Source organism: Falco naumanni, chromosome 10 (genome assembly GCF_017639655.2).
Source record: "Falco naumanni isolate bFalNau1 chromosome 10, bFalNau1.pat, whole genome shotgun sequence".
NCBI classification, from domain to species: domain Eukaryota; kingdom Metazoa; phylum Chordata; class Aves; order Falconiformes; family Falconidae; genus Falco; species Falco naumanni.
The window spans coordinates 8,725,909-8,739,154 of NC_054063.1; the positions used below are offsets into that span (position 1 = coordinate 8,725,909).

Consider the following 13,246-nt stretch of genomic DNA (forward strand, 5'->3'; position numbering starts at 1 on the left):
GGATTCTACCCTTTCAAATTTTACACGCCTAATCTAAGGTGAGGAGACCACAGAGACCTAAGAAATGTAAGCAGAGCAAACAGCAAAAATGAAATTAACTTAAAATAGGGTATGAATTAATAGCTTCCTTTAACTCAGCCATGACGACTTTTATATAATATAGAACAGTATATGTGAAAGTACACCAAGGCAAAAATTTACACACCCAGATTTTTGTTTTGTTTCATTAAAATACAGTTAATTAATTCCTTTAAATTGCATATGGGTAAACGCATCAAAAAGACTTTCTTTCAGTGAATTGCTGAATTGGTATTTCTACTGTTAGAAAGTCAGATAAATTAGCTACTGTGTAGACACAGCACAGGAGTAAAGAGGGAGACCTTTACCCAACTTCTGCACCCTGCAACAGTATGAGTTCAAATGGGGGAGGTGTGTGCAAATGCGAGCTGGGGATAAACAGGACAGGAGACATTACTACCAGTTATTCAGAAGAGGGAAATAGGCTTTCCTCTGCACAACTGTTTTTACCTTAACTTTAAATTCCCACCTTAAGAGGAAGGCATATGTATATCTTAAAAGGATAGAAGGACATTAGAAATACAAGTCTATTTCTTACCATATAGAACATTACTGCAACTTTCCCTTTACACAGGAACAGGAAGGAAATAAAATGTTACTTGTAACTCCGTATGCTATCATAGCAGCCATTTTTTAGTAGATTTAGAAAAATGATGATGTAATATAATAAACGTTATTTTTAAAATTAGTGATTTTTTCAAAAAAATGTGGTTTAGGGCACTGACCATAAGAGGTCACTTTCAGAACAGATTTGACATTTGGGATATTCACAAAAAGTCATTAAACTTCATCTTAAGAATAACACGCTAATGTAATATCCAAAGGGGGATGAGGTTTCACACTTCAGAAAGGGTACAACTGCACCGAATGTTCTCATCCTCTGCTAAAAACCAAACGCCAGCAACTCATCAAGCAGCATACGCTTTTAACACAGTAGGATCACCAATTCTCCAGTCCAAGCACAAAAATTAAAAACTTTATGAAGCATGAAGTCATTCTGTTGGCAGTTTTTCCCTTGACTCAGGAAATATTTGTGAATGTTGTGAATCTGCCATTTTATGGTTTGGGAGTTTTACAATTTCTTTTTCCTCTTTTCGCAGGGGGGAAGAGAGAGGAAGAGAATGTGAATGGCAGGAAATGGGAGACTTGTGAATTATTACTTATGTGCATTTTCCAGAGTGATATATTTAATCTTACCAACTTTGTGATTGCAATGTTTTAATGTACATTTGCTTAAAACAACACTTAAGAATGATATACAATCTTGTAGTATGATTGTTATAAACAAATGTTTGGGGTTTTGTGCTGATCTCATTGAGCAGATTCTCTGTAATGCAAGAAACGCAGTTGCACAGGCTCACTTACTGGCATAAATCATTCTCTAATTTGTTGATGATGGGGTTGTGGAGAGAGGATAAATTTATTTCAAAGTGCAAGCCAGAGTACAATTTTGACCATTAAGTTCCCAAATGACGCGAGTCCACATATTTTGAAAAGATTCTATCTATGGTGCTCTTGAAGCATTGTTAGTATAAATTCTAACTGTGTAATTGGTAAGAAGCACAGCCGAGGTCAGTAGAAGTATCTGCTGAGTCAAAAGTGTTGAATCAAGTCTTGGTGTGCTAAGTGGTAACATCGAGAAACTGCTCTTAGAAATATGAACCTCATTTTAGCAAAGTGTATACACCACACACCTATACATAATGCATGTGTGCATGTCTGTGTGTACAAATACATCTATATATACATTTTTGATGACTAATAAAGTTACAGACACACAGTAACAGATTTATGAGTTGAATTCTGCAGATTTAAGTTACAATCCTTCTGAATACTCTCTAGCTGCTCAACAGCTTCCAGCTTCAGTCACCAGAAAAATAAGCTAAGTAGACTATGTTTTTTGCTCATAGGACAAGGTTTTCTTCAAATCAATGAGATTTAAGTCCACAGCGACAATCAAAATGGGGGGGGGGGGGGGGGGGGGGGGGGGGGGGGAGGTGGCACCAACACAAAAAAACCCTTCAAGCCACTGTGAGGGAACAGGAAATAGGAATGTTTTGATGTATTCTCCTCCTAATTCTGGTAGATAAGTGCAAGTAGTACATAAGGCATTCAGTAGAGCATCTCAACAGCACCTTAAGCCAGAGAGAAATGTGGATCAGACCAAGCATGCGCTGCAGACACAAAAAGCTGGAAGGACAAATAAGTCTCAGATTTCTTTATACTTTCTATTAGTAGGAACTTGAGGTGAGAGAATCTTGCAGCACACAGATCTGCACCGAAATACACTAAGGAAATCTAAATGACACCAGCTTTACCATTGCTGATTCATTATTAGACTGCCTCTAAGCAGTCTAGTCAACATTCCAAACTTTAGACTCTTGCTAAAGTCAAACTTTCACATGTGTCATTTTAATCTCAGACGAGAAACATATCCTCATATAGCTTTAACAAATGTTACTGGGACAATCAAGTGAGATTAGCATCGTAAAACAGAACAATTCAGGAAGGATTACATGGCAATGCTGTATCACCTGCATTCATAGTAACGAGTGAGTTCTATCCCCATATTTAATGCAGTATCATTTGTTCACCTTCTTCATGAGTACAGATACAGAGTATTAAATCAGGCTAAATGTAGCATCAATCTCTTTGACATATTATCACAACTTCATGAAAGCTGATCACCAAGCTGACCAGCATCCACACAGATAAAAAATTCTGGGTCAGCTCAAAATGACAGTACTGCAACAATGCAAAGTATGATTCACAGATGTCAACAAATAAAACAGTATTTTATTTTCTAACCAGTGGTAGGAAGTTGAAAACAGGCCACCAGCTGATTAGTAGAGCCTGTGCTTTCTCCAGAAAACTTATCATGCAACTGCCAAAAGATTAAACTGAATCCAGGGCTTTCGGAGATACCACAAAAAATACTTTTTTCCTGCAGACTATACAGCTTTTACAGTTGCTATATTAATTTTGCACCCTAGGTTATCATGGCTATTACCTAGGTATACCATGTCAGTACAATCTCCTTGTTTCTCAGGTCGCCTTTATTTACCAATTATCCTGTAACAAACAGCTGAAGCAGGAACAAAGGGAACCAGAATGACAGAAGTAGCCTTCTCAGATCCAGCTTGATCAATTGTGTCAAAATGGTTCTTGTACTATTATGCAGAAAGCTCAAAAAAGGTTTGATAGTTCTCTTCTAACATTCACAAACTGAGAAATTAACGTTTGTTTTCACTATGCAGTTTGTTTAACCACAGAAACTTCCATGCATTTGATTCGTTTTTTGTTAAGATGATTCTGCCAAGCCAAACCACTAATCTGCTCTAGCTGAACTCCAACCAGTCTCGTGTATCAGCAAAGTTTACCTGGTGAAGGCTACTGAGAAAGAAGTAACTTTTCCTTTTTGGAAATTCAATCTTACTTTTGTCTTAGTGAGTTCTAACAGTCCATTTAAAAAAAAAAAATAAAAATTGAACTGTATTTAAACTGTGTAGAGTACTGTCCAGATTTCATGTCCTGGACACTATGTTTCATGGACTGTTTGTTTAATGAGGCATGCATCTGAATGGTTAAATCAATATTACTTTCATAGCCCAATGCTTCATGAGTTTATGTTTCATTACAGATTGTACATGTGCTGAATTCTTGTCTAATGACCATGTAACAGGACACGTTCAATTATTCTCTTTGGGTTTTAGAAAGAAACAGGAAGTTTGGCTATAAACAATGCAGTCATAGAATAAATTTCACCACAGCAAGTTCATCTGAAAAATATGCATTCTTTACAACACAGCCAGGAATGGCATTATGAGAACCAACATCCTGCTGCACTCAGTTTTGGGGCTTTTTTTTTGCCTTTTCTTTTTCTTCTTTTTATTAACACTTAGGCAATACCAGAAAATAAAATTTTAGTTAAGACTGGATATTTTGTGATGAGCATTACTTGAAAGATGGGGATAGTGAACCAAAAGCAGCTGCTAGAAACCACAGGACAAATTACAAGTTTGCTAAATTTAGTGTATGCTATGAAATACATAGTGGAAGAAGAGTCAGTCATTGTAAATTTTTATCAGCTGGGAAAGAATTACTATAGAATATTTCACACTCTGCTTATAAAAACAAACGGAGGATGACAGACATTAAATAATGACAAAATTCTAATAGGAAGATGTCAGTTGACCTACACTAAAATTTAAGACTAAAATATATCTAATTTTTTGTTACATTTCTGCTTTTCACTCCTTTTAATAATCTACAAAAATATCCACTTAAATTGTAGTGTTAATGAAATAAGAACAACTATTATTCCCTGGCTTCCAACTGTGCCTAGAAAAAGCATAACATTATTATTACTATGCTACATCTTTTAATTATTCTACAAATAAATATTCTACAAATAGGGGACCATTTCAACTCCAGTATTGAATAAACAAAGTACACTTGGATTATTAAAAGCATTTTCTCTAAAATAATCAATAATGCTACAGTTCTTCACTAAAAGAGCAAAAAAATTACTTAGCCAATTGATCTTAGCTGATTTTAATATACTTAATGCCAAGGTTTTACTCATTTTTTAATTTTCATATGGGAAATAAAATATTTCAAAACATAGCAATTATAGTCCACAATTACATATTGGATTAGGTTCTACCTTCTGAAGATTCCAAGTATTATGTCATAGCAGAGATTCTGTGAAGTACTGTACATCAAATCGGAAACAAATTGTCTATTTTTGAAAGACTGAGGTTGCCCAAAAATAATTAAACACATGTTTAAAAACAAACACCGCCAAGTAGCTGACACCCAAAATCTGACCTACCTAAAAACTGAAGAATTATACTATCAGTTTTAAAATCTTGCCAGTAAATGCACTTATACAAATACATATATACACAACAACACACTTCTGTACGTTTGTCCTGTGCTGGCCTGATAGTGTTGGCCAGCAGAGGGAGCAGAAGTTAATAAACCTTTTTCCTAGAACAAAGATGAGAATCATTCATGCTGTGTCAAACACGGAAGTAAATGAAAGGAACACCATATTGGCTGTCCCATTTAAAAAAAAAAAAAGTGGTAGAGAAAAAAAAAATTCTCCAAAATGTTTTTGGCTGGTCTTTTTTCAAAATAGATAAAAACAAAAAAGAACACAAACAAGACATCAAGCTTACCTTTGCAGAAAAATGCATGCATTTCTGTATGGCAGAAAAATACAACCTTACCAGGAACAGCAAAATATTTTCTAAAGTTGTGCTCTATAACATTAATCTGTTTGTTTGCTGCATTTTTATTACATATTGTAAATGTTTTTACCTGCAGGTTAATCTCTGCTTCATAGAAAGTTAAGCAGGAACAGTAGTGCCTCTCTGAGTCTATATCAGTCAAAACCACCACAAAGAACGTTGGCTGTTTTCTCTCTTTCGAAAGCTGCCATCCTCCAGGTTGGCAAAACTAATGCGGAGAGAAAAAAAAAAAAAAAAAGAAAAGGAAAAAAGAGACATATAGTTAAGCTGTAATATCAATTGTTACAAGAAATAGGAAATAACAGAACATTATCTGAAACAAGCAGCTTATTTCATTTTTCATTTAAAGTGAACATATGCAGGCTTGCAGTATTTGGAGAGAATGGGAAAAACCCAATAGCTCTTGGAGTTGGTCAGACTGATATAAATCTAGCTCTATAGACATCAAGGGAGATTTAATAAACATTATGTGTTCCTCTGAATTCAGTATTCAAGATTATCTTTGCAGGGTTTACCAGGCAATAACAGGAATAAATTGACACATTACACAGGTTTCATTTGGATAACAGTTTAGAATTGAAGCTAAAATTGTTGTGTCTCGGAATGTCACTAAATATTTAATTTCTCCACTTATTTATCTAATAATTTATCTAACCAAACATAGATATTCTACTTACACCTACTTGCAAAATTATTCAATACTTATTCCTACAAAGGACTATTTATAGAGCATTATTTTTCATCCATTTATCGATTACCTCTATAAACTTCACCGTAAACATCTGAAATTTTGTAAGAGGTCACCCCATAGCAGGGATAGAAGTTTTGCCACTCCTTGAAAAATATGTTCAAGCTTCGTGATTTTCTAAGTCTCAGGGACAAAGAAAATCACTTGCTTCTCAGACTCAAAAAGGCTGCAGTTCTCCAAGTACTTCATCTGTACTTAGAATACCAAGTTTCCAATCTCTTGCTGCAATGAGTAGACCAAATACATGCAATACTTAAAACACACGTGAAATAAGCCTAAGTCCTTTCAGTATTTATTCCTTCAAGCTGACCAGGGCTGAGACAGTGCAAGTCACCAGAACCAAAGACAACACTTCTGACCTCAGAAGAGAGATGCACAAGCAGCATAAACAAAAAGAGAACTATAGCTCAAAAGCAAAGGGAAAAGTGTATGTTTTTTCTTCTTCTTTAAATGACTGGAGTACAACATTGGTTAATAACCTCTTCCCAGTAATGGAAGAGTGTACTGAAATTCAGAAATCAGTTTGCTGAAGGTTCTTGAGATGGCATTTTGCATTCACTGTTTCTCTTACTTTAGGCTGAAGTCACATACATGAAAAATTCACAAGTACATTATTAGTAGTGGTAAAATTATAAACTTAGAATTTACATGGGGTGAAAGTAATAGCCCCTATACATATTAAGAATAATAAAAACAAACTAACAAAAAACCCCAAACAAAACCACACACATTTCTACAATAATTAAGCAATGCTGATACCAAAGGAACCAGAGAGATAGGTCAAAAACTCATGTTTCCAGCAGTTGCTTCTTTCCCCTGGACAGCTGATAAAAACTGAAAGAGCATGAAGAGTAAGTTGTAAACATTTACTACAGATTCATCTTTAGAACTTCTACAATAAAACCTCAGTAGTCTTAGGTGAACAGCAGTTAAAACTGCCTCTGATATACAGTTTATTTTATGATCCTGGGAAAATCTTCAAAACCAAAGTTTTCTCATGTTACGTTCTTCAGATTCTAGATAGTCAGCTTAACACTTCTGAGTCTGCATCCTTAGAAGTGCTAAGCACCCTGAACATCAAAAAGCAATCTGAGAAAAGACATCCTAGTCATTCCAAACTAAACATCCAGTATTAGTCCATGATTTTGATAATACTGGCCTAATCTTGCTTTGGTTTTCCTCCCATGTCAGTTAAGAATAAGAAGATACCACTATTAATCTTGGAGGACTGCTATAAAGATAATGTAATATGGTCAACATATACAGGCATTATAAGAAAAGCATCGTTAAAAAGTTTGACAATAAAATCATTAAAGTTCTGTATGTATTGCGGAGTTTAGGTGGTGTGCGGTAAGCGAAGCCTGTAATCTGTAGTTTAGATAAGGTTAAAAACCCCAGAATTCTGAATAGGTGTTTGTTCAAGTACAAGCCAAAATGCAAAGAATGAAGTAAGATTCTCTTAATAAATAAAACCCTTCCGTGGTATACTGTTAAAACCAAGTCATCCATGTAAGGTAGGTCACATTAAGGCTGTTCATGCAGTCCTAACTTTGACACTACTTAAGCTCCGAAGGCTTGAGTTTACAATCTTAACACTCTTCCAGATCTGTCAAATCTACCAGTTCTGACAGGAGATCCTTGCTGGTGCCATTGCCCTGTAGCTTTAAAGGTTAATTTCCCATCTCATACCTCTAAGTAGAAATCTATCAGATTTTTGAGTGTCTGGAATTCCTGGACAAAGGACCATTCTGCATGCACCAAACACCACCCTACTAAAGGTATGGAAGGGCTAGTATATCCAAATAATCCACAACATCTAATGTATTCTGCACCCAAATGACAAACACATAAGCTTGGGATGTGTGGCTTATGCATAGCTAGTTTCCACATGATACACACAGAATCTATGAATTTTGAACTCTGAGGTATTGGTAAGTTCATTTTGAATATACTTTCTGTATTTATTTTAAAACAAAGTAACTTCAAAATAATTCATTTTTTATTGTAATAAGCCATAATTATCATTAAGTCCAATCGACCATTAGGTCCACTGCATAAAATTTTTCCCAACATCCACCCTGTAAACTGGGAAGCACAACAGGAAAAGCACCAGCTAAATTTTTAACTATAAGAAGTGACTGTTCATCTGGGCAGGCTGCTCTCAACAGCAATCTCTTGATCTTTATCCATGTCTAAATCCTACTCATGTCAGCGAGAACTGCTCCCAATTTCAAAATGATCGTCTGTATACCATATGCTTTCTAGATTTAACTATTTTACTAGAAAACAACAATTAGTGATTGTTAAGGAAAACAGCTGGAGCACACCCACTGGCTTACACAGAGAATCTGTGTTTTAAAATAAACCAAAAGGATTTTATAAATATAGAGATTGAGGATAAAGACAACGTGCTCCTTGAATGAATTAAACAATGAATGGTTCTCAGTTTCCTTAAAATAAGGTAATAAATACTAGTGCAATATTTGAAATGCAAACAAGATGGAGAAGAACTTTCCAAACTAGTATAAAAACAAAGTACTACCCATGATAGTGGCCAAACTGTGCTGGTTATCAGGAACAAGAAAATGTTTCCTTACCAAACCAGATGCTATACCAAAACAGACAAAACCACCACTGTGAATGCAATTCAAAGGTCATGCGCTTCTTCAGTAAACAAGAAAAAAACACAGAAGTTTAAAAATGAACATACTCCCATATTGTTTCACTTATTTGACAGAATTCTTGGAACCAGAACATAGCTTCTATCAAAGTCACTCCAACTCACTATTTATAGAAATAAGCCTCTAATGGTGGTGACTGCTTCAAATTGACTCCACATCACAACTGATCACCTTCTAAAATCCGGCGCAAAGATACAGAAGTTGTGCTGAAGAGTATATACCAGATTTTATTGTTCAGGGTGCTGAAATGACGTTTCAAGAATTGTTTGAAACTGCAGGTACCCACCAAAGCAGCGAGCTTTCTCTTAATTATTCCCACAAATGCTTTCAAACTAAACAAGAAACCAGACAGACTTACAAATAACCCATAGTGCTTTTAAACCCTGTACCTGGGTTAAAAATTTTGTATGTGTCAGACCACAAGCCTTCTCTCTGAAGTCCTGACATGATTAATAAATGCTTAAAAGTGATACTTGTTTCTTCTAATTTTTATAAGCCAAATATGTCACCTTTGCTTGATTCATAACTTTGTTCCTTCCTTCCTACCTAGAGCCATAGCTGTGCTTCTACTCCTTGCCTTGTTCTTCTCTATTAGAATAAATCATTTGCATAAATCAGCATGTACCTTAGATATATCATACACAGCTTTGGTGATTAGAATCACAGAATCATCTTGAACTGGATCAATGAGGATCAAGTCTAACTTCTGACTCCACACAGGACAACCTCACTTAAACAAAGGATCTAAGAGCATTGTCCAAATGCTTCTTGAACACCAAAAGGCTTGAGGCTATGGCCACTTCCCTGGGGAGCAATCTAAAATCTGTTGATTTAGATTGAAAAATTGAAGAAAATGTAAAAATAGTCACAATTTCTATTAAAGCACTGGACGAAATAGGATGTAGGAAGAAGACTGACTGGATAGTGTGGAGTGAAGATTAAATACTGTTACTATAATGAACAGTAATTATACAGTGATCAGTGTTTCATTAGAAAAAAGTTTTAGTCATTTGTATCCTTACCATACGCACTGGTTTTGGCTGGGACATAGTTAATTTTCTTCATAGTAGCTAGTATGGGGTTATGTTTTGGATTTGGGCTGAAAACAGTGTTGATAATGCAGAGATGTTTTCCTAACCGCTAAGTGGTGCTTACACAGAGTCAAGGCCCAATAGGCAGAACTATAATATTTACCCTCTCTATCTGTTGATCAGAAATTACTCATTTGCTGAACTGCATGTTAGAACTTTGTCATTTACCTCTGGGCTTCCACCTCAAGCACAACCAAGTCTGTAACAAAAAGTCAAACCCACATTCTAGTTGGGTCTGTGTAGCTACAGACTGGAAGACTGCACTCTCTGCACTTTACATGGTTTTCTGTATCAATGATCTGGTCAGCTTTCCATCAGAAATCCACTGCCTCTGATGGTACTACCCAAGTAGAAAGGGGAAAAAGCTTGTTCAGAAAGCTTACAACATGATACATTCTCTGCAAGTCATCCGTTGACAGCATTTCTGTAAGAGTTTATACAGAACAGAAGACAAGGTTTGTGATATACCATTACAGATAGATCCCTGCACTTAATGAAATAATTACATTTAAAATACATTCTCACACTATGTATTTTCTTCAAAATACATTTTTGCCTTGTTTCTTGTTAGATAAAATCCGCAGGTATTTGGATGCATATAAAATAGAAAACATCTGAACTCCATTGACAAGACTTGAATTAAAAGATCCCAAAATTACTTTAGAATTTAAGACATCTGACAGAGATATCCACCCTCCTTTCCAGTTTAACCAAACATTTGATTCTCTCGTGGATCACTCTGGGCATTAAGTTTCATTTTATTAAGCCTGCTTCTGTAGGCTTTCTTTTACTTTTCAAACAACTGTGCTTTGTTTTTAGTATGTATCATCAACATCTTTTCTACAAACCTCCCTGAAAATAAAGGACCATGTTCTGGACATTATGTGAAGGAAGTTTTTTCCATCTGGACTTGCATGACCTAGCACCAGCTGCTGAGTATTTCACCATTTCACCATTCACTTATGTATGGAATTTTGGCAAAGGGAATTTTCTTTTTTCAGATGCATACCTCTACTTAAAACAAAACAAAACAATGTTCACTGGCATAATAAAAAAGCAATGATATGAAGCTGTAAATCTGAGGAAATACTTGCAGCTTTGGGGATACCTCTCAATGTAAATAGAATACAAAGTATACACTGAATTTTATAACATCTTCCTGCCTTTCAACATCTTGTATCTAAGAAACCACACATTTATTCTTAGCCTAGTCCAAAATAAAACTAGTGCATTTAAAAGATACTGCAAATTATTTCAGGTAAAAGCCTGTTTCAAGTGTTGTAGAATATTCTGATGATCAAGCATAAACAATTAAACTCACACATAAAGAAAAAAAAGTTTCCAATGGTGAAAGAAATATAAAGGTCTTTTCTACCCTGGAATACACTGATCTACAGAGTTCCCCAAGATGAACCTTTACACGTCACCTCATGGCACCAGTGACCTGCCAGAACCTGCTGCCAGTGTCTGCCACAAAGATGCTTGCAAACCAGCTGCCCACCTTACCTGCCCAGTCCAGTCAGAGGCCGGAAGGGTGCTAAAGCCAGAAAAGACATTAAAAAGCCAACATTATCACATTAGCAGAGGTGGGAGGATTTTTTGTGGCTACAGGTGACATTAGCATCCAAGAAGAGTTAGAGGCGGATAATCTTTCCCCTCCTTGCCTGGGACAGACTGTCCCCACATACTGTGAACATTTCTGCCTCAGTAGTTAACTTCTCAGTCAAACATAAAAAACATGTCAAAAAAAGACATTCAGAAACACTTCCCCTCAGAGAAAAGATCCTCAACCACATTCTTGGGCTTCCTAAGGCTGAAAGTTGCTGAAAGATCTCTCAATGGCACTAATCCTGCACAAGTGACAGATGAGGCATTCTATAATTTGAGCTACAGATTAAAGTGATCCTCAATAATCAGATGCTCAAGCTTGTCACAGGTACCCTCAAGCAAAAGTCTAAGAGAAGTTAAAATATCTGGGAACATCTCAACTAGTATCAGCTAATTCATCCTCCAAGATCATAAAGACAGAAAAGTCTTTTACTGAAATTCATCGAGAACTAGGTTAACCTCTCCCACATACTAGCCAATATATATAAGCCTGGGTGTACATCTACAGATGCACATGAAAAAAAAAAAAAAACACCAAAAAAAAAAAGCCCACAACCAAAACAGTTTCAAGTTCATTGCTTTGCTATTTTAAATCGTTGTGCAATTTTAAACACCTTTCCACAATGAACTGCTACACTGAAAACTCAGACTTGAAAAAAAGCACTTCTACAAGGACCATATTGCTCGTTTGTCTTCTGAAAAAATATTTGACTAGCTTTTAGAAAGCAAACTATACCCACCGGGAATCAGTTTCTTTTTCTGCTTTTAGAATACCTAATAGCTCCATTTCAATGCCTTATTAAAATAAATAAATAAAATCTGTCAAATAATCTTTTGCTACTTCTGAACAAACCCAACCTAGACTACAGATGTGGTGATTTACAATTAACTACTATACTTTAATACCTTTATTTCAGAAATGGTACAGGATTAATGATGACATTCTGAATGGGGTTTTCTTCTCAAAATGAACCTCCAACATCTCTATTCTAATCATGTGTAGTAAAGAAAGTGAAATTAGTGGCTTTGTGCAAATAATTAATAGTTTGGACTTCTTATTCATTTATTTAAATCATGCTCCCCCTCTTGTTTTCAGCCAAGTGCCCATCAAGATAATCTTAGAGCAATTTAAAGTTCTGAGACCCTTGGACTCAGAATCCTTTTTTACCACCACTCACAACAAAACCCAACCCACCCACCATCCTCTGGGCTGCCTCAGGCAAAGACAGCAAGACAGCTGTGGGCCATAAACCAGCAATTCTCGGACGCACATCAGTATACATTAGGTGCCTGAAGCAAATATTTTATGCCAGAGGTTTTTTGATTTTTTCATCATACATTTTAAACTTCAAAAAGTTAAACAGTCGTGAATTTAAACTCAGGACTTGCAATTGAAATTTAGGAACATACAGCCTGCTTTTAAAATTTCTCTTACTGAGAGATGCTTGTTAGCAGTAATCGTTGCCAATGACATCGTTGGTAAAAAGAATAACAAGAAGTCTGGATAGTAAATATTCAACATGAAAGCAGAAAAGACAATCTCAATGCAGCAATAAATTCAAGTGAGGCATGACTTTTGTAAATTATACTTCGATTTGAAGAATACAGGTCTATAGTGAATGAATTGTGTTTGGCTATGAGACAAAAGTATGAGTATGAGTGGAAAACATGAGTGGAAAACATCTGATATTGAGAATATCTCTGAAGCAATACTGAAAGAAGGACACTAAAAAAAAAATATCATTACCAAAGAAATTCATTCTTTGTATTAAATGCTTGTGTTTC

The 13,246-nt window shown here is 35.6% G+C and overlaps 1 protein-coding gene across 5 annotated transcripts in view; it reads right to left on the reverse strand.

Annotated features, from left to right (window-relative positions):
- SBF2 (SET binding factor 2) overlaps nt 1–13,246 on the reverse strand; it is a 254,668-nt gene that overhangs the window by 148,275 nt on the left and 93,147 nt on the right. For all 5 annotated transcript variants that reach the window (XM_040608411.1, XM_040608415.1, XM_040608414.1 and 2 more), the window contains exon 3: nt 5,404–5,541. In XM_040608411.1, coding sequence (XP_040464345.1) covers nt 5,404–5,541 — 138 coding nt within the window. The remainder of the gene's footprint in view (nt 1–5,403; nt 5,542–13,246) is intronic.